The 22,613-nt window shown below is 37.9% G+C and overlaps 2 protein-coding genes across 2 annotated transcripts in view; both read right to left on the minus strand.

Moving 5' to 3' along the window:
* LOC123509326 (methenyltetrahydrofolate synthase domain-containing protein-like) overlaps positions 1-4,978 on the minus strand; it is a 16,793-nt gene extending 11,815 nt beyond the window's left edge. The window contains 1 exon segment of the mRNA XM_045263554.1: positions 4,672-4,978. The gene's annotated coding sequence lies outside the window, so the exon portion shown is untranslated.
* Positions 4,979-12,598: 7,620 nt separating this feature from the next.
* On the minus strand, positions 12,599-21,386 carry LOC123509311 (solute carrier family 46 member 3-like). Its single transcript, XM_045263535.1, has 7 exons — positions 21,188-21,386; positions 19,252-19,488; positions 17,665-18,157; positions 17,057-17,158; positions 16,453-16,590; positions 14,990-15,230; positions 12,599-13,264 (listed from the first exon to the last, which is right to left on the minus strand). The coding sequence occupies exons 1-7, from the start codon at positions 21,224-21,226 to the stop codon at positions 13,183-13,185; spliced, it is 1,332 nt and encodes a 443-aa protein (XP_045119470.1). The 5' UTR covers positions 21,227-21,386; the 3' UTR covers positions 12,599-13,182.
* Positions 21,387-22,613: the final 1,227 nt, after the last annotated feature.

The raw sequence follows: 22,613 nt of genomic DNA on the forward strand, positions 1-22,613 counted from the left end.
GTTTGTTTTTTCAATATTGTTTTTTTTTCAATTGTTTTTTTTTTTCAATTTTATTTGTGTGTGTTTTTTCAATCTTATTTTTTTATTTAATGTTTTTTTTTCCAATTTTGAGTTTGCGTTTGTTTCTTTCAATATAGTGTTTGTTTTTCTGTTTTATTTGTCTTCTTCTTCTTCTTCTTTATTTCTCGTCCTTATTATTTCCTCCTTTTTTCTTCTTTTCTTTCTTCACCTTCTTCCTCTTCTCTCCTTCATTTTCTTTTCTTCCTTCTTCTTCTTCTCTTCCATTTAATTCATTTTGCTCTTCTTCTTCTTCTTCTCTTCTTTATTTTCTCTCTTCCTTTTTCTTCTTTTCCTCTTCTTCTATTTCTTTCCTATTTTCCTCTTCTTCTCTTCTTATAAATCCTTTCCTCTTCCTCCTCCTCCTCTTCTTCTTCATTCAATTTCCTCCTCTTCCTCTTCTTCTCTCTTCTTATATGTCCTTTCCTCTTCCTCCTCCTCCTCCTCTTCTTCTTCTTCTCTATTCAATTTCTTTCATCACTATCACCATCACTTTTGTCTATCATCATCATCATCATCATTGTAATTCACCTTAAAAAAAAAATATATTTAATTATTATTATTATTTATTTATTTATTTATTTATTGTAGTTAAATTAATTCTTTATTTTTTCTTTCTTTTTTTTTTTGCTAATCTAGTTGAAAAGTTTCTCGTTTTTTTCTTTTTTTTTTTATTTCCTGGTGTTTTTCTCTCACCATCACTTTCACTATTTCACTATTTCACTATCTATTTGTCACTATCACTGTTACTATCACTGTCTATTTGCCACTATCAATAATCACTATCTATTTGTCACCATTGCTCAATCGTCGTCACTATTTCTGTCACTATCACCTTCACTATCTGTCACTATCGATCTATCCCTATTTGTCACTATCACCTTCACTATCTATCTATCTATCACTATTTCTGTCATCTATCTGTCACTATCACTCACTATTTGTCACTATCACCTTCACTATTTATGTCACTATCAATCTATCCCTATTTGTCACTGTCACCTTCACTATCTATCTATCACTATTTGTCATTATCTATCTACCACTTTCACTCTCACTATTTCTGTCACTATCACCTTCACTATCTATGTCACTATCAATCTATCCCTATTTGTCACTGTCACCTTCACTATCTGTCACTATTTATCTATAACTATTTCTGTCATTATCTATCAACCTTCACTATCTGTCACTATCAATCTATCTGTCATTATTTTTGTCACTATCTATCTTGTTAGTATCACCTTCACTATCACTTTCACTGTCTATCTATCTCTATTTATGTCATTATCTATCCATCACTATCACTATTATTACTATCAATGTCACTATCACAATCTAAGTCACTATCTATCACTATCACTGTCACTATCTCTCTCTCTCTCTCTCTCTGTCACTCTCATTCACTACCTCTATCAAAAAATAAATGAAAAAATATAAAAAAACTCACTATTTCTAACTATTTCTATCACTATTACTATTTTTATAACTATTTCTGTCACTATTTCTATCACTATCACTATTTCTATAACTATTTCTATTACTATAACTATTTCCATCATTATTTCTGTCACTGTCACCATTTCTATCACTATTTCTATCGCTGTCACTATCTAAGTCACTATTTCCATCACTATCTCTGCCTAACCATTTCTACGTCAACACTCTTAAAATATTCATCTGTCACTATTTCTATCATTATTTCTGTCACTGTCACTATTTCTATCACTATTTCTACCGCTGTCACTATCTAAGTCACTATCTCTGCCTAACCATTTCTACGTCAACACTCTTAAAATATTCATCTATCAGCCAAAACATTATTTCTATAAGTCGGTGTTTCCAAAGATTTCTGTGCTCCCCCATGGCCCTAGTTCCCACACACACCTCTATAGCCCCCTGCCCCCCCTACCCCCCTCTGGTCCACCCCCTACCCACACAAACACACACAAACGCAGACAAACACAAACAACGCTTTCGTATTTCCACCTTCCTGTCACTTGAGTTAATTTAAGAGGGAGATTTTATGGCAGTTAACTCACTCTCTCTCTCTCTCTCTCTCTCTCTCTCTCTCTCTCTCTCTCTCTCTCTCTGCAATACCCACAATCCTCTATTTTTAACCCCTTCAGTAGTATGGCACATTTCACTATTCATTCTAGTGACTATTTGGTGATTTTGTACAGCTTCAGAAACTCATGTGGGGGGTTAAAATGGTGAAGACTGTGGCCATTAATCTTCTGCCCTCCATAGACCCTTGCTAATGTCAATAAAATGGTCTAATGGTACACAAATCTCAAGGTAAAAATGTGTCCCAGTACTGAAGGGGTTAAAATAGTGAAGACTGTGGCCATTAATCTTCTGCCCTCCATACACCCTTCCTAATGTCAATAAAATGGTCTAATGGTACACAAATCTCAAGGTAAAAATGTGTCCCAGTACTGAAGGGGTTAAAATAGTGAAGACTGTGGCCATTAATCTTCTGCCCTCCATACACCCTTCCTAATGTCAATAAAATGGTCTAATGGTACACAAATCTCAAGGTAAAAATGTGTCCCAGTACTGAAGGGGTTAAAATAGTGAAGACTGTGGCCATTAATCTTCTGCCCTCCATACACCCTTCCTAATGTCAATAAAATGGTCTAATGGTACACAAATCTCAAGGTAAAAATGTGTCCCAGTACTGAAGGGGTTAAAATAGTGAAGACTGTGGCCATTAATCTTCTGCCCTCCATACACCCTTCCTAATGTCAATAAAATGGTCTAATCGTACACAAACTCAAGGTAAAAATGTGTCCCAGTACTGAAGGGGTTAAAATAGTGAAGACTGTGGCCATTAATCTTCTGCCATCCATAGACCCTTCCTAATGTCAATAAAATGGTCTAATGGTACACAAAACTCAAGGTAAAAATGTGTCCCAGTACTGAAGGGGTTAAAATAGTGAAGACTGTGGCCATTAATCTTCTGCCCTCCATAGACCCTTCCTAATGTCAATAAAATGGTCTAATGGTACACAAAACTCAAGGTAGAAATGTGTCCCAGTACTGAAGGGGTTAAAATAGTGAAGACTGTGGCCATTAATCTTCTGACCTCCATACACCCTTCCTAATGTCAATAAAATGGTCTAATGGTACACAAAACTCAAGGTAAAAATGTGTCCCAGTACTGAAGGGGTTAAAATAGTGAAGACTGTGGCCATTAATCTTCTGCCATCCATAGACCCTTCCTAATGTCAATAAAATGGTCTAATGGTACACAAAACTCAAGGTAAAAATGTGTCCCAGTACTGAAGGGGTTAAAATAGTGAAGACTGTGGCCATTAATCTTCTGCCCTCCATACACCCTTCCTAATGTCAATAAAATGGTCTAATGGTACACAAATCTCAAGGTAAAAATGTGTCCCAGTACTGAAGGGGTTAAAAACACCATGCCCATTATTTTAAGAAGCCAGCCATTATTTTCTTTAACCCATTCCTGTGAACTATTCAAAGACTGTTAAGCTGAAATAGTTGTGGTGAGTTTTAAAGCTTTGCATACAGGGAGTGTTGAAATGTTGATGGATGCAGTTTGCCGAAATAGTTCTGACCTTTTCTATATTAACTACTACTACTACTACTACTACTACTACTACTGCTGCTATTACTACTACTACTATGCTGCTGCTGCTACTGCCACTACTACTACTACTACTACTGCTGCTGTTGCTACTGATGCTGATTACTACTACTACTAATTTGCTGCTGCTACTACTACTACTACTACTACTACTACTACTACTACTACTATTTCTGCTACTGCTATTGCTGCTGCTACTATTACTACTACTATGCTGCTGCTGCTACTACTATTGCCACCACCACCACCACCACCACCATCACTACTACTACTACTACTACTACTACTACATTGATACCACCACCACCACTACTTTTATTATTGTACTACAACTGCTACTACTACTACTACCACCACCACCAATGCCACTACCACGACCACACCACTACCTCCTACTACTACTACTACTACTACTACTACTACTACTACTACACCACCACCACCACTACTACTACAATGATAGGCCTTCCCACCTACCACTAAGCTACTACTACCACTAAAACTATCATTAACCATACTATCCTTGCATACTTAACTACTACCACTACTACTACTACTACTACTACTACCACCACCACCACCACCACTACCCGTCTGATTCCCGTCCTGCCCAAACCTACCCAAATATTTCCCACAATTCCTTTACCTAGGCCTATAATCACATGCCTAAATACCCCCTAGACCCCCGCCAGCCCCCCCCTAGGCCTCCTCGTTGAAGAAAAAGCCTATACAAAAAATATATATATACATCAAATCTCACTATTTCACCATTTCTCATTTTCACAGCCTATTGGAAGTTTGTAGGCCTAAATGTGGTCCAAAAATACCTCTTTCACCTTCACATAGGCCTAAATCCCAAAATAGGCTTGGAAATCTAAAAATAAGTAGATGTATGTGGCTAAATTTGACACTGCCTGCTTTTTCGTCTTAATTTCCTGTTTTTACCGTATTTTCACATTCCTCACGGCCTAAAAGTATCATATAGGCCTCTAGGGATTTACCAGAAGGCTTGGATTGCTCACTATAGGCCTGGGAGTGTCAATATAGGCCTGGTTTTCTAAATTTTGCTTCCTTCCTGCAGATCGACACTCGCCTCAGAATCTTCTCCCCAAGTCAAGAGTGGTTTTATTTTTCGTTATTTTTGGTGTTTCCGCGGTTTTATTTATCAATGTCTCGGTACGTGCTTGTTCTGTAATGCCAAGTGTACATTTGTGTGTAATCTGGAGCATTGACAAGGTTGTAATAGATGTGAAAATTGAAAAAATGTTAAAATATGTCTTACCTTCCCCTCCCTGCCAGGCCTCCCAGGGACCACGTGTCTAAATGCTCTCAAAATAGAAATGACTTGTTTTTGTTTTTGTTCATTTTTTCTTGTCTATAGTTAATAAAATTGATGTTTTATATTATGTGTCACCTAATTATCTGTCTTAAAGAATTTTGGAGAATGGAAAAATGAAGTTTGTATATAAAAAAAATATTCCAATACGAATGTTTTCTTCAATTTTTAGTTTGCTTTTATGTTTAAATGAATAAATTAAATAAACTTCCATAAAAACAATTATCAAAGGTAAAAACCTGAAAAAAATGATAAGCTTTATTTTGAGAGGACTACCGTGGGTACTGTAGGCAATATACAAAACAAACAGTCAATCAATTACATATATAGAGATGATAATAGTAATATCTGTAAAGTGAAAATATGAAAACCAAATCAGTGACCCCCCACCACACTTCATAACTCCCAAATCAACACACACACACACACACACACTCGCGCCACATTTACCAAACCCTTAATTATTGCTTCTGCACGAATTTTAAAGATGCTTAAAAATATACTCTCTCTGTCTCTCTGTCTCTCTCTCTCTCTCTCTCTCTCTCTCTCTCTCTCTCTCTCTCTCTCTCTCTATCTATATATATATATATATATATATATATATATATATATATATATATATATATATATATATATATATATATATATATATATATATATATATATATATATATATATATATATATATATATATATATATATATATATATATATATATATATATATATATATATATATATATATATATATATATATATATATATATATATATATATATATATATATATATATATATATATATATATATATATATATATATATATATATATATATATATATATATATATATATATATATATATATATATATATATATATATATATATATATATATGATGTATATGATGATGGTGTTAATCGTTGTTTATCACACACACACACACGAACACTCATAACACACACACACACACACGTCGTGCACACAGGAGCCAGTATCGAGGTGGTTACACCTGTGAACGATGCTAAGGATGATGGATACTGACGAGGAGACACACTGTGGGGGGGGGGGTTAGGGCGGTGTCGCTTTGATGACGTCACTCACACACAAACACTTCTCTCACCGTTACGTCATTACCGCCGGTGAAAAGTTGACCCATTCTGACCTTGCAGGCTTGAAAACTTCACTTTGTCCGCCATTGCTTTTGATATAAACAATAATAAGACAAGGTGGCTGTTAGCCTCCCCCCCCCGGCCACTATCCCCCCAGCCGGCTCGGTCGCTGGTTCAAATACTTCTTCCTATCTTTTCTCAACTCCATTAGCCGGTGTCTGTATCATGGTTTTAGGGTTTGTATGAATGTTTGGTTGGCTTTGAAGTGTGTCCCGCGCCTGTGTGCGGTAAACAAGTGGCGCTTAGCGGTGTCTTGTGGGGTAAATAAGAGCCGCCATTACGGTCAAAATTTCCACTTCGCCATTTATGACTTTTTTATTTCAGGCTATAACTGGGCCTGTATGGTATCAGAGAATCGCCTGTGCTCTTGTAAGTGTGAAATCAACCCATTGAGTCAAATATGCGGACTTTGAAATGGTGTTTAGTCCTGATAAACGAAAACTTTATATTTCTTATTTTGTTTGTTTACGTGTTTGGTTGACGGTCTGGCTCGCTGTGGACTGTCTTAAAAGATAGCTCACACTCTGTAGAGTGTGATGAAATACTCGCCGAGTGAAAATGGTGAGATTTCTCAAGAGTTTTTAATGAGTTAAGATTTTGATGCTTGTTTTATACATAAATGTGTTTCATTGGTTCACTTCTGGCTGTAGCGAAGTGTTGGACGCCTGAGAAGAGAGTTTATATTGTCTAGTATTTTTCAAAAGAAATATGAAGTGGAAATGGCTGGACGTTCTAGGAGTTTTATAAGTGAAAATGTTTTTATAATTTATAACATAATTAATTTACACAATGCTTTAAAACTAGTGAGGCAGGAAATGTTTTGATATTGTGGATAATTGTTAAAGTATCTATCAAGTCATAAAATGTCAAGCATTCTGGTCTGGCTTCGTTTTTTCTATAAGTCGATTTTGAAATGAGTTCCGTTACGAACGTAAATTACCAACCGTCACCGGCCCGCCCGCCGCCCGGCCAGGGGTGTGACGTCACCAGGTGGGCGGGGCTGGCTCAGCCGCCGTCTGCCGCCTGTGTTTAGCTAATATTTGGCACACTTAGCATTGTTTTGCCGCCACTGGTGTCACTAAATGGAGCCACATGACTGTGCTTGGCTGTCAGATGTTCAGACACAACTGTCACTGGCAGGTTTGGTGTGGCGAAGGCTTGAGTGAGGCAGAATGGTGGTGGTGGTGGTGGTGGTGGCGGCGGTCTCCACCTCTCACTAGCGTCACTTGACCGTCCTTGTTGTGGGAGACACGGAATTACCACAAGGAACAACACCATCACAGACACCGCCCATCACTACAACACACTGTGCAAACTGCCCTGCCTGCACAAGTGTTGTGTGGGAGGGAGGGTGGCCCACTCACCAGGGCTACAGTGGTGATGGCCGTCACCAGCACCACCTCCCACGTTGGCACTCCCAGCCAGGCACCAAGCTTGCAGCATCACACACACACACACACGGGCATGCCGCTGCCCCCATCACCGTCCTGATCAGTGTAAATCCATGTTTAGCAAGGCACCAGCAGCACACCAAGTCCAAACACCCTCCATCATTCCTTGTCTCAAACTGAAACTGGCGCCACCTTCTCCCTCTGCGCAGCTGCGCTAGAGGACCAGTGGCTGCGCGCGCTGGCCAAGACAGCCACACAGTAAAACAAAGTGAAATATAACAAGGCACAAACATGTCAAACTAAATTACTTTTGTTATTATCGTTTTGACTGCCAATGTATTACTGTCCACTTGTTTATCAAGAAATGTTAGTACGAGAAAGAGAGAGAGAGAGAAGAGGTTTGCCTGCCACTGTCAGTCACCACTCATGTTAACACAGGAATATCTAGAAACAAACTTTTACATACATCAAACATCACTGTGTATATACCATCTGCTGTGTGTGTGTGTCATTACCTACACAACACAGTGAATCTCTCTCTCTCTCTCTCTCTCTTAACGTAGTATTATTAGTAGGTAATGGTTGAAGTAGCCCGGTAGTAGTAGTAGTAGTAGTAGTAGTAGTAAGAGGAATAGTACTAGGCTACATATTCTGATTAGCTATTACTTGATGTCCCAGTGATAGCAAAAGTAACAATAGTGGTAGTAGTCAAACGTATGCTCTCTCTCTCTCTCTCTGACAAATAAAACAACAGTATAACAATGCTCACCTTTATTTTGGCATAATAATAGATATATGTGTTTCAACCTTACCAATCTACAATATACAGTACACAACCGGGTAGAGGAAGGCTAGGCTATAGAAATACGTACAGTAATACAAGATAACACACACTCTCTCTCTCTCTCTCTCTCTCTCTCTCTCTCAATATCACAAAATACAATGTAAATACGTGTTTTTCTAGTCTATGGAATGCTAAGGGAGTGAGTTACCTGGTTTTTGCTAATTTGAGGTATATTTGTGCTTTGTGTTTTACGGTTTGAAAAAAAAAAATTATAAAAAAGGGGGTTAAAATCAATTGATAAATGAGTTGCTGATAAGAAAAAAAGGCAAAAAATTGAAAAAAGTGAAAAAAAAAAAAATTGAAAGGTGACTCGATAAAAAATTGAAATAAAAAAGCAAGTAAAAAAAGAATTGGGATATTAGTTGCTAATACGGAAAAAAGGCAAACAAAAATAGAAAAGTGAAAGAAAATAATTGAAAGGAAGAAAAAAAGGCAAATAATAGAAAAAAAGTAAAAAAAATAATTGAAAAAATGGCTTGTTGATAAAAGAAAAAAGAAAGAAAAAAAGAGAATAAAGTGATTTGATTAAAAAAAATTACTTGCTGATACAAGGAAAAAAAAATTACTTGCTAAAATGAAAAAAAAAAGAAAAGTGACTTGTTGATAAAAGAAAAATAGAAAAAAAGTTACTTGATACAAAAAATAAAATAACATATCTTAACTAATTGATAAAAATAAAGAAAAGAAAAATATATACATCTTACATAAAATAATATAAAATGCTGAAAAAAACTGTAAAAAAACATCTTTCCAAACAAAGAACACTAAAAAAATGAAAATAAACAAATAAAACAAACAAAAACACAAATACATCATTCGTAATTGACAAAGAAAAAAATAAACGTAAAAAAAATCTTTCCAAACAGAACAGTAGAAAATAAATAAACAAACAAATAAATAAAACAAATAAAAACACAAATACATCATTCATAACTGACAAAAAAAGGCAAAAAAAAAAAAAAAAAAAAAAAAAAAAAATAAAAAATTCCGCGGGTAACATAATTTTCGTTCTTTATTTTGACAAAGTTTGAATAAATTAAACTTAAAGCTGCTCAAAATACACAACATAAGCTTAATTCCTAAGTCAGTTTTCACAGTGGTCTCCTTCACCCCTTCAGTACCGGGTCACATTCTTGTTTTGTGCACGGTTACACCATTCCACACCTTGGTCCACACCCCCACTCCTCCGTACCTGTGGACCAACAAACAAGGTGCGGAGACCCAAAGTGCGGGAAAGTTTATAAAAATGTGAAAGTACGGAAAGATGAAATTTTAAGTCCGTCCTTCCACAAATCAGATTTTCAAAGATAAAAAAATAAATAAATATGACAAACAGTTCACAGTCCGCACCATTACTTCTGGCAGTATTATATGGAGTTCTAATGGATTTATTTATTTCTTTTTTTTTTGATGTGTGGACAAGATTTTTCCGGTTTGGGTACGGTGCAGGTGCAGGTGTGGAGGTGTGGAGATGCGGTACCAGACAGAGGCAAAAGAAAAAAAAGGCAAAAAATTGAAAAAAAGTTAAAAAATAATTGAAAAGTGACTCGATAAAAATGTTCTCCGCGGAAGTACAGGTACGGACTATCTGCGTTTGAAGGTAGTCCAGTAACGTGCCCACCTCTCTCAACATTTTCTTGACATGAGGAAGGGTCTATGGAGGGCAGAAGATTAATGGCCACAGTCTTCACTATTTCAATCACCACATATGTTTCTGAAGCTGTTTCGAAATATTTAGTCTTAGTGGTGTTTTTTGCCGGCTCACTTGTAAATACTAGATGTTGTGTACTGAGTGTTTGCGTTCATTACTTCTTCCTTCATTTAGGTAATAGAAATAAATCGTAGCTGTGTAAGAACTTCGGTATATCGTTTGGCCACTGTCTTCACTATTTCAATCACCACATATGTTTCTGAAGCTGTTTCAAATCACCAAACAGTCACCGGAAGGAATATGGAAGCATGTCATGGTACTGAAGGGGTTCAAAGTAACTGTTTTCCTCACTATCATTTCTAGGAAGGCTTTTCAGGCGCACCAATTATCAAAAACCTTCAACACAATAAGTTTTAATCTTTGTTTTGATTTGACAATTTGAACACATGGCTTTTTCATTTTCCCCTAATTCTATCAGAGTGTAGGTAGGGCTTCCTCACTCGGGCCAACGGTTTCCTAGCGGGTGGGCTTTGAGATAGGAGGTGCCACAAAAAGCATCCCCTTTAGCCCAGAAATTCCCGTCAAAACCACACATTGTAGAAAAAAGAAAAGAAAAAAGGAAAGCTTAAAATAATATTCTCTGGCAGGTTTCTCAGGCCAGGAAGACACCAGTGACTTTGTGGCTCCACGTCATGGCGGGTTTAGTGACTGTGGTGCCACGTTTGGTGTGTGACTGATTGCCCATAGCCATCACCTGTTTGTCCATCACTCAGCCAGTCATTCGTGTGCATGTGTCCTCAACTCTGTAGCAAGGATGAGTGACAGCTGGCCATAGTTGCTTGCCACAGATGCTGGTGTGTGTGGGACAGTATCTAAACAATGGGAACTGAAGGAGAGCCACATCCCAGGTGGCACCACACACTGGCTCGTGTGCTCCCAGCCTTACAGAGCCTGCGTACCACCTGCTGCCAGAACATTATAGTGCCAGCCAATATCAGTTCATTCACAATAAATGAACTAACAACAACAAGGAACACAACTCATTTTAATGCGAGGGATGTGTCTGTTTCGCCTCCACCAGGTGATCCACGCCAGACTGTCTTGTGGAAGGCAATTACACGTTTTCCAAGAAATAAAATGATTTAATTAAACTCACAATCACATTTGATCCTGAGAGTGTTCATGTACCACTGGAAGGCCTTCATGTACCACAGGCTGGGATCCAAGGCTTTAATGCCACCTAACCTAACCTAACCTAACCCAACTTAATTTAACCTAACCCAACCTAACTGATGTTTTTTTGGGGTATATTTGTGCTTGTTTTAGTGTTTTGGTGTGTTTTTAGAGTGTTCTGGTGTGTTTTAGAGTGTTCTGGTGTGTTTTAGTGTTCTGGTGTGTTTTAGAGTGTTTTGGTGTGTTTTTAGAGTGTTTTTAGAGTGTTTTGGTGTGTTATAGAGTGTTTTGGTGTGTTATACAGTGTTTTGGTGTGTTATAGAGTGTTCTGGTGTGTTATAGTGTGTTTTGGTGTGTTATAGAGTGTTTTGGTGTGTTATAGAGTGTTTTGGTGAGTTTTAGTGTGTTTTGGTGTGTTATAGAGTGTTTTGGTGTGTTATAGAGTGTTTTGGTGTGTTATAGAGTGTTTTGGTGTGTTATAGAGTGTTTTGGTGTTCGTACACTTTACCCAAAGTATCCAAACTCAACCTAACCTATCTTATTGTCCTATTTCATCACAAAATATATCAAACAGTATCTTTTCATCAAACATCCATAATTACACCAGAACACACACACACACACACACACACACACACACACACACACACACACAGCAGTAATGAAGTGTTTTAAGAGGATAGAATAAATGAAGACTAAATATGATGCATTGCTGTGTGTGTGTGTGTGTGTGTGTGTGTGTGTGTGAGTAAATAAACAGATATATAAAATTCAGGCAAGAAATATATATATGTAATTATTCTTAACCTTAAAGTCACCTTAGTTATATATTAAAAACTCAAATAAATAAATAAATAAATAAATAAATAAATAAACAAAGCAAGGAACAAAAACACTAAATATAAATAAGCATTTTAAACACACATCAAAACACACACAAAAAAAACATAAAACTTAAAAAAAAAAACTAAAAAAAGAACCACAAACTTAGAAAAAACACAAAAAAAACATAAAACTTTAAAAACACAAAAAAATCACCATTTAACTTTAAAAAAAAACACACAAAAACAACTTTAAAAAAAAAAAAAACACCACAAACTTAGAAAACACTAAAAAACACCACAAACTTAAAAACACAAAAAAACAACATAAAACTTAAAAAACAAAACACAAAAAAAACTAAACTTTAAAAAAACACAAAAAAACACTACAAACTTAGAAAACACCCAAAAAACACCATAAAAAAAATTAATATAAAAAAAAACACTAAAATTATCAAACACGCAAAAAAAAAAAAAAAAAATAAATAAATAAATAAATAAATAAATAAATAAAAAAAATAAAATAAAAAAAATAAAAAAAACAACAGACAAACACCAGTACAAGTAACACTCAATTTCCACGACAGATGCGTTCGAAGAGGCATCGCGTATTTCAAAATTGGCGTCAAACAAACTTGTAATTCCCCTAAGCAACACTACAGTCCGTTCATCCATAGAATCCAGGCCAAAACTGCTAGTTCGGTTGGCAGCCCTGATCACCCCCCCCCCCGCCGCCACTAAACCCTCCCAACACTTAAATATTCTTGAAGTACATTTATTTTCCTTCACTTAACTCAATAGATATACAAGTTTATAGCTTAAAGAAAGATAAATGTACTTGGAGAAAATTTAAGTGTCGGAAAGGTTCATTGAGGGGGGGGTGGGGGCAGGGCTACCAACCGAACTAGCAATTTCAGCCTGTATTCTTTCGATGAACGGGTTTTAAATACTAGGGGGATGCGGGATGTGGTCCAAATCGTGTAGAACCAAACCCATCACGCAAATTTAACTAATTATAATATCTTTTCGGTCGTGTATTAACGAAAACGCGTAAATCAAACACGCGTAAATCAAACATGCGTAAATCAAGAGTTGCCTGTTTTTATGTGTCAATGTTTGGGATTTCATCAGCGTGTATGTGTGAGGTTGGCGGCACTGCAGGGGGCTCCAGGGGGGCTCGGTGGGGCGTGGCGGTTCAGAAACACCCACCTGTGAGAAAGAGAGAGAGAGAGAGAGAGAGAGAGAGAGAGAGAGAGAGAGAGAGAGAGAGAAAATTATTATTGTTGTTGTAGTAGTTTCTTGATCTCTTTTACATACATACACACACACACACACGACATTAGTAGATATGGAGACGGGACAGTACGAGCATAGCTCTTTTCCCGTATGTTACAATTAGGTAAATACAATTAGGTAAATACACACACACACACACAAATCCAAATTTGAAAGACCACAGGGTAATAGAGAGACTGTCTATATGAAAGAGGTTAAAGTAACCAAGCTTGAAATAAAAGAGTTAATGAAGGAACTGGATGAAGACAAGGCAATGGGACCGGATGAAGTCTCAGGCAGAATACTGAAAGAATGTAGGGAAGAACTAGCAAGTCCTATATACAACATCATAAAATGCTCAATAGAAAATGGAACAGTGCCAGTAGAATGGAAAAGAGCTGAGGTGGTTCCCATATATAAGAGCGGAAGGAAGGAAGAACCTTTAAATTACAGACCGGTATCACTAACTAGTGTAATATGCAAGATGTGTGAAAGAATAATAAGGAAACAATGGATCGAGTTCCTTGAAGACAACAAATTAATATCAAATAACCAATTTGGTTTTAGAAAAAGACGGTCTTGTGTAACTAATTTATTGAGTTTCTATTCTAGAATAGTTGATAAAGTACAAGAGAGAGAGGAATGAGTTGACTGTATTTATTTGGATTTTAAAAAAGGCGTTTGACAAAGTGCCACATGCAAGATTAATATGGAAGTTAGAGGAGAAGGGTGGCTTAAAAGGAAGCACATTGAGATGGATAGAAAATTATTTGAGGGGGAGAGAAATAAGGACGGTAGTTAAAGATATAAAGTCCAAGTGGAGAACAGTAGAAAGCGGAGTGCCACAGGGGTCAGTATTGGCACCAATACTTTTCCTCATTTATATTAACGACATGCCAGAAGGAGTGAACAGCTACATAAATCTGTTTGCAGATGATACGAAACTGTGCAGAGTTATAAAGCAAAAGAGGATTGTGAAATACTGCAAGAAGACCTAAATAAGATCTGGGAATGGAGTAAAAGTGGGAAATGGAATTCAATGTGAACAAAAGCCATGTCATGGAAATGGGAAAGAGTGAAAGACGACCTGTGGGAATCTATAAGATGGGAGATGGAGTAGAACTGGAGAAAGTAAAAAGGAAAAGGACTTAGGAGTGACGATGGAAGAAAACAATCAACCAGTAAGCCATATTGATAGAATTTTCAGAGAGACATATAATTTGCTAAGGAATATTGGAGTAGCATTTCACTACATGGACAAAGAAATGATGAAGAAATTGATAAGTACTATAATAAGACCCAGATTGGAATATGCAGGAGTAGTGTGGACCCCTCATAAAAAGAAACACATAAGGAAATTGGAGAGACTACAAAAAATGGCTACAAGAATGGTTCCAGAATTTGAAGGGATGACATATGAGGAGAGACTAAAGGCTATGGATCTACCAACCCTGGAACAGAGAAGAGAGAGAGAGAGAGGGGATCTGATACAAGTTTATAAATTGATCAACAGAATGGACCAAGTGGATAATGAGAAACTGATCCTGAGAGAAGAATATGACACTAGAAGCACAAGTAAAAAACTGAGGAAGGAAAGATGTCTGAGAGATGTTAAAAAATAGAGTTTCCTGCAAAAAAACACCACAACTCAATACTCACACAAATATACAGGCAGCCACAACATACAGGCCAGCACTGAGGAAATAGATAGCTCCAGGGAAGGACCGCAGTGCCCCATTGTAAACAGCAGTATAGAGTGGACCTGAGCCAAGGGGTATCACAGATTCAAAGGATGCCAACACTGAGAAGATCCGACCTAGCTCCTCGCCCGGCACTGTCTTGCTGATCAGGGAGCGAGTGATGACCAAAGGAAGGACGCCAATGCTGGATATCACTGCGCCTGTTTGGATATAAGGTATGTGTGGGTTTTGTGTGCTTTTGGGGTGTTTTTGAGTGTTTATGGGGTGTTTTGGTGTGTTTTTATGTGTTTTTGTGTGTTTTTGTGTGTTTTGGGTGTTTTGGTGTATTTTTGGTGTGTTTTAGTGGGTTTTTAGAGTGTTTTGGTGTGTTTCTAGGGTATATCTTAGTGCTTTGAGTGTTTTTAGAGTGTTTTGGTGTGTTTTAGTAAGTTTAGAGTGTTTTGGTGTGTTTTAGTGTGTTTAGAGTGTTTTGGTGTGTTTTTAGAGTGTTTTGGCATGTTTTGTGTGTTTTTTATGTGTTTTTGGTGTGTTTTGAGTGTTTTGGGGTGTTATGGACATTTTTGGGTGTCCTTGTGTGTTTTAGTGTTTTGGGGTGTTTAGGGGTATTTGGTGGGTTTAAGTGTTTCTGGTGTTTAGGAGTGTTTTGAGTGTTTTCGGGTGTTTTGGAGTGTTTTTTGTGTGTTTAGTGTTTTGGTGTGTTTTTAGAGTGTTTTGGTGTGTTATTAGAGTGTTTTTGTGTGGTTTTAGAGTGTTTTTGTGTGGTTTTAGAGTGTTTTTGTGTGTTTTTGTGTGTTTTGAGTGTGTTTTGCCAGTGTCTTGCTGATCAGGGAGTGAGTGATGACCAAAGGAAGGACGCCAATGCTGGATACCACTGCGCCTGTTTGGATATAAGGTATGTGTGTGTTTTAATAATGTTTTGGTGGGTTTTTGAGTGTTTATGGGATGTTTTTGTGTGTTTTTATGTGTTTTTGGGTGTTTTTTGTGTGTTTTTGGGTGTTTTTTGTGTTTTTGGATTTTGTGTGTTTTGTGTGTTTTGGGGTGTTTGGTGTGTTTTGTGTGTTTATGGGATGTTTTGAGTGTTTTATGTGTTTTGGGGTGTTTTGTGTGTTTGGGCTGTTTAGTGTTTTGGGGTGTTTTGTGTGTTTTGGGGTGTGTTTTGGGGTGTTTTGTGTGTTTGGGGTGTTTTGTGTGTTTTGGAATGTTTTGTGTGTTTTAGGGGTGTTTTGAGGTGTTGTAGTGTGTTTGGTGTGTTTTGGGTCTTTTGTGTGTTTTGGGGTGTTTGATGTGTTTTTGGGGTGTTTTGGTGTGTTTTGGGGATGTTTAGAGTGTTTTGGTATGTTTTTGAATGTTTTGGTGTGTTTTTGGAGTGATTTAGAGTGTTTTAGGGTGTTTTGAGCCTGTTTTCCTTAAAGCGTGACTCACTTAAATAGAGAAGCCATGGGTCAGAGGCCACACCCATGACCATTGTGCCCATTATCTTGGAGACACAGCCCATTAGCACCAGCACTGTGTCCGGCACCTGTAGTTGGTAGCTCAGCACTGGCAGCACTATTGATGTCACTGTATAGAGAGAGAGAGAGAGAGAGAGAGAGAGGTTAGGTTAGGTTAGGGGAGGGAAGGGAGAGGAAGGAGGAGGGAGGGAGGAGAGAGAGAGAGAGAGAGAGAGAGAGAGAGAGAGAGAGAGAGAGAGAGAGAGAGAGAGAGAGAGAGAGAGAGAGAGAGAGAGAGAGAGAGAGAGAGAGAGAGAGAGAGAGAGAAGAGAGAGAGAGAGAGAGAGAGAGAGAGAGAGAGAGAGAGAGAGAGAGAGAGAGAGAGAGAGAGAGAGAGAGAGAGAGAGAGAGAGAGAGAGAGAGAGAGAGAGATACATTCACACCAGTACATGTAACACACAAAAAATAAAATAAATAAAATAAATAAATAAATAGAAAAAAAAAAAAAAATACTTAACCTAACCTAACCTACTACCACCACCACCACCACTACTACTACTACTACTACTACTACTACTACTACTAACACTACTCACCAACCAGCTGTATAAGGAGTCTAGTAACACTGAGTTCTACGTATTGATTGTAGGTCCAGCCAAACATTCTCTTGGTGTAGAGGTAGTCCATGCCATACCCCCCTGAGAGAGAGAGAGAGAGAGAGAGAGAGAGAGAGAGAGAGAGAGAGAGAGAGAGAGAGAGAGAGAGAGAGAGAGAGAGTCACGTTTTCAATTAGCAAACGGTGAAACACATAAATATATCCAAGATTAGCCAAAATATTGATAACTCACACCTTTAACATTCCAAGTACTAGAGAGAGAGAGAGAGAGAGAGAGAGAGAGAGAGAGAGAGAGAGAGAGAGAGAGAGAGAGAGAGAGAGAAGGAAAAAAATGAAGAAAGAAAAGAAATTATAAAAGAAAGAAGAAAATATTGAGAGAGAGAGAGAGAGAGAGAGAGAGAGAGAGAGAGAGAGAGAGAGAGAGAGAGAGAGAGAGAGAGAGAGAGAGAGAGAGAGAGAGAGAGAGAGAGAGAGAGAGAGAGAGAGAATTTAGCAATTTTCTATCATAAAAACACACACTAACTTAACCTAAACCTAACATTTTTCACACACACACACCAAACACACACAAAAAAAAAAAGCACTCACCAAACTCGGTCACCATCAGGCACATGGCGGCAATGAGGAGCAGTACTTTAGCCCTACCCTTATGTGGTCTGCGTTTGAAGGCCGTAGCGAATGACCTCCGTACATTCCCCGTATCCAGAAGATCAACACACATCCTGATCCTCCTGGTGGTTCCCTCAAATCCCTCATTGGTGACACTTGCCCCTCTCGTATCTCTGACGCACACCAGGACGTACAGCAACGCGATGACAAATACACACGTCCCACAGGAGTATATGCCGAGATAACCGACATAATAAAACACAACGCTACTTAACAATATACCAATAGGGCTGCCGAGACTAAACCCAAGGTCGACCAATGCAATTCTGGTGGTGCGAGATCGGAGTCGGGTGATGTCTGATACGTAAGAGAAGCAGGCCATCAGTAAGGTTGTCATCCCCCCGGTTAGTGCGATGGGCAGCCCGGCGAATAGGATGTATGATGATGGCAGTGTGACCAGGTATGCGTTCATCTGTTTGGGGTAAATTTTGTTAGGTTAGGTTAGGTTAGGTTGTGGGTGAATTTGGTTAGGTTAGGTTAGGTTAGGTTGGGTTAGGTTAGGCTAGGTTAGGTTGTGGGTAAATTTGGTTAGGTTAGGTTAGGTTGAGGGTAAATTTGGCTGGGTTAGGTTAGGTTAGGTTGGCTTGTGGGTAAATTTGGTTGGGTAAATAAACAAATAAATTAAAACTTGATGTAACCAAAACAAACACAAAAACACACACAAACCAAGCCAAAACACACAAACACTCTCACCACATCAAACACACACACACACACACACACACACCCAAAGATCGGTCTATGAGCAGGATACCAAGGTGAATTCCACGTGAACAATCTTACCACATAAAAAAAACAAAAAACAGACACAAACACTCTTACCACATCAAAAACACACACAAAAAAAACATCCTCAAAAACACACACAAAAATACTCTTACTACATAAAACACAAAAAAACACTGAAAAACAGACACAAACACTCTTACCACATAAAAAAACAGAAAAACACAAAAATACTCTTACCACATCAAAAAAACACAAAGAAAAACACAGAAAAACACACACACATACTCTTACCACATAAAAAAACACAAAATACTACGTTAAAAACACAAAAACACACAAAATACTTTGCCACAAAAACAAAAAAACACAAAACACAAAAACATATTCTTCCCACATAAAACAAAAACACACTTACCACATAAAAAAAAACACAAAACACACAAACACACACATAAACACTCTTACCACATCAAAAAAACACACAAAATACTTACATTAAAACACACAAAACACTTACATTAAAAAACACAAAACACAAAAACACACAAACAGAAAACACACAAAATACTCTTCCCACATTAAAAAAAAAAACACACACACATCAAAAAAACACAAAAACACACAAAAACACACTTACCACATCAAAAAAACACAAAAAAACACACACAAATACTCTTACATAAAAACACACAAAAACACACTTACCACATCAAAAAAAACACAAAAAACACTCTCACCACATCAAACACACCCACACACAAACGCCAACAGCCTTACCACATAAACCAGAGAGGCCACAACATTTCCAAGCAAGGGCAGAACCATTGGCACCTTCCTCCCATGTCTGTCACTCCACGAGCCAAGGAAGAGAGCAAAGAGGACAGAGGGAAGGCTGGTGATCAAGTTGTAGTACATTAAGGTCACTGTCACACGTTGCTGCACCTCCGCCTCGATCACTGAGTAGGACGTGAGGTTCAGACACACCTCCAATGGGAACGACATCTCTCGGCAGATCTGCAAGTGGTATGAGGTGTTTTATTGTGGTTTTTTGGGTGTTTTGTGGTGTTTTGTGGTGTTTTTGGGGTGTTTTTGGGTGGTTTTGGGTGTTTTGTGGTGTTTTTGGGTGGTTTGGGTGTTTTAGGGTCGTTTTGGGTGTTTTAAGGTGTTTTAGGGTGGTTTTGGGTGTTTTATGGTGTTTTTGTGGTGTTTTGGGTGTTTTGTAGTGTTTTTGGGTGTTTTGTAGTGTTTTGGGTGTTTTGTAGTGTTTTTGGGTGTTTTGTAGTGTTTTTGAGTGTTTTAGGGTGTTTTGCTGTGTGTTTTAGTATTTGAGTGTGTTTTAGAGGTATGTAGGTGTGTTTTTGGGTGTTTTAAGTGTGTTTTAGTGTACGTTTGTGATAGGTGAGGTTCAGACACACCTCCAATGGGAATGACATCTCCCTGCAGATCTGCAAGTGGTATGGGGTGTTTTATTGTGTTTTTTTGGGTGTTTTTGGGTGTTTTTGGGTGTTTTGTGGTGTTTTTGGGTGTTTTGTGGTGATTTTTGGGGTGTTTTGTGGTGTTTTTGGGTGTTTTGGGGTATTTTGTAGTGTTTTGGGTGTTTATGGTGTTTGGTGTTCTATCGTGTTTTTGGTGTTTTGGGTGTTTTGTAGTGTTTTGGGTGTTTTGGGTGTTTTAGGGTGGTTTGGGTGTTTTAAGGTGTTTTAGGGTGGTTTTGGGTGTTTATGGTGTTTTGGGTGTTTTAGGGTGGTTTGGGTGTTTAAGGTGTTTTAGGGTGGTTTGGGTGTTTATGGTGTTTTGGGGTGTTTTATGGTGTTTCTTGGGTGTTTTAAGGTGTTTTAGGTGGTTTGGGTGTTTTAGGGTGTTTTTGGGTGTTTTTGGGGTGTTTTATGGAGTTTTTGGGGTGTTTTATCGTGTTTTTGAGTGTTTTAGGGTGTTTTGCTGTGTGTTTTAGTATTTGAGTGTGTTTTAGAGGTATATAGGTGTGTTTTGGGGTGTTTTAGTGTACGTTTGTGGGAGGTGAGGTTCAGACACACCTCCAATGGGAACGACATCTCCCGACAGATCTGCAAGTGGTATGGAGTGATTTATTGTGGTTTTTTGGGTGTTTTGGGGTGTTTTGTAGTGTTTTTGGGTGTTTTGTGGTGGTTTTGGGTGTTTTGGGGTGTTTTGTGGTGTTTTTGGGTGTTTTAAGGTGTTTTAGGTGTTTTAGGGTGGTTTTGGGTGTTTTAAGGTGTTTTTAGGATGTTTTATGGTGTTTTTTAGGTGTTTTATGGTGTTTTTGGGTGTTTTAAAGTGTTTTTGGGTGTTTTAAGGTGTTTTACAGTGATTTGTGGTGTTTTTGGGATGTAATAGGTGTTTTTAGGGTGTTTTAACACAAACACACACACACACCGGTAGCTCAGTGGTTAGAGCGCTGGCTTCACAAGCCAGAGGACCGGGGTTCGATTCCCCGGCCGGGTGGAGATATTTGGGTGTGTCTCCTTTCACGTGTAGGTGCTGTTCACCTAGCAGTGAGTAGGTACGGGATGTAAATCGAGGAGTTGTGACCTTGTTGTCCCGGTGTGTGGTGTGTGCCTGGTCTCAGGCCTATCCCAAGATCGGAAATAATGAGCTCTGAGCTCGTTCCGTAGGGTAATGTCTGGCTGTCTCCTCAGAGACTGCAGCAGATCAAACAGTCAAACACACACACACACACACACACACACACACGTACCTTATCCAGCAGGAGATTTGTGGTAATAGTTCCCATCATGACCGCAGCGAGCACATACAGGAACAGCACTGGCTCAATGGTCACAGCACGCACCCCAACACACAGCCTCCCACAGCACCACCACCACCACCACCACCACCACTCTCTGCGGTGGTGGTGGTGGTGGTGGTGGTGGTAGTGGATCTTGGTCTTCCTGGTTCATTTTGTGTGTGTGTGTGTGTGTGTGTGTGTATTTATTTATTTATTTTTCTTGTGAGTGTGTTTGTTTTGTGTGTTTGAGTGTGTTTGGGTGTGTTGGAGTGTGTTTTGAGGGTGTTGTGTGTGTTTGAGTGTGTTCTTGAGGGTGTTTTGTGTGTGTTTGAGTGTGTTTTTGAGGGTGTTGTGTGTGTTTGAGTGTTTTTGAGGGTGTTTGAGGGTGTTTTTGAGGGTGTTTTGAGTGTGTTTGGATGTTTGGGTGTGTTTTAGTGTTTGTGTGTTTTTTTTAAGCTAAACACACTTAAAAACCCTAACTCTACTTATATACTTAAAAAAACACACTTTGTTTTTCCTTACTTAAAAGTGCATTAAGTGTCTTTGAGAGCAAAAAAACACACTTAAATACTTAAAAAACACTACTTTTCAAGCTAAACGCACTTAAAAATCCAAACATTACTTATATGCTTAAAAAACACACTTATTTCGTTATTATCCTTATTTAGAGTGCGTTAAGTGTCTTTGAGCACAAAAACACACTTAAATACTTAAAAAAACTACTTTTCAAGCTAAACGCACTTAAAAATCCAAACATTACTTATATACTTAAAAAAACACACTTATCTCGTTATTATCCTTATTTAGAGTGCGTTAAGAGTCTTTGAGAGGTAAATGCACTTAAATTTCTAATAAAAACACTACTTTTCAAGCTAAATGCACTTAAAAATCCAAACATTACTTATATACTTAAAAAAACCCACTTATCTCTTAATTAGAGTGCGTTAAGTGTTTTGGAGAGCTAAAACACACTTAGAAAACCCAAATCTTTACTTAAACACTTAAAAAACATGGAACTTTTGAAGAGAAACACACTTAAAAACCCTCAACTCACTTATATACTTAAAAACGCACTTATTTTTCCCTTATTCCTTCTTGTATAAGTGTGTAAAGTAATTCTGAGAGAACCAACGCACACACACACACACACACACACACACACCTCTATAAATTGTCTTTTTTTCTGTTAAAACGACGATTAATCTTTTTTCTAATCAGTGGAGGAGAGAGAGCACAGTTTCTTTATATTATCTCTCTCTCTCTCTCTCTCTCTCTCTCTCTGACTGTTTTTCAAGGCCACATATATGCTAAGCCAGGTTCCCAAGACTGTTTCTCCTGTTAATAGTGTAGAAATGGTGTTAATCTGTCACTAGAATCTTAAAACACCCTTAAAAAC

The sequence above is a fragment of the Portunus trituberculatus genome, chromosome 26 (genome assembly GCF_017591435.1).
Source record: "Portunus trituberculatus isolate SZX2019 chromosome 26, ASM1759143v1, whole genome shotgun sequence".
Classification (NCBI taxonomy): Eukaryota; Metazoa; Arthropoda; class Malacostraca; order Decapoda; family Portunidae; genus Portunus; species Portunus trituberculatus.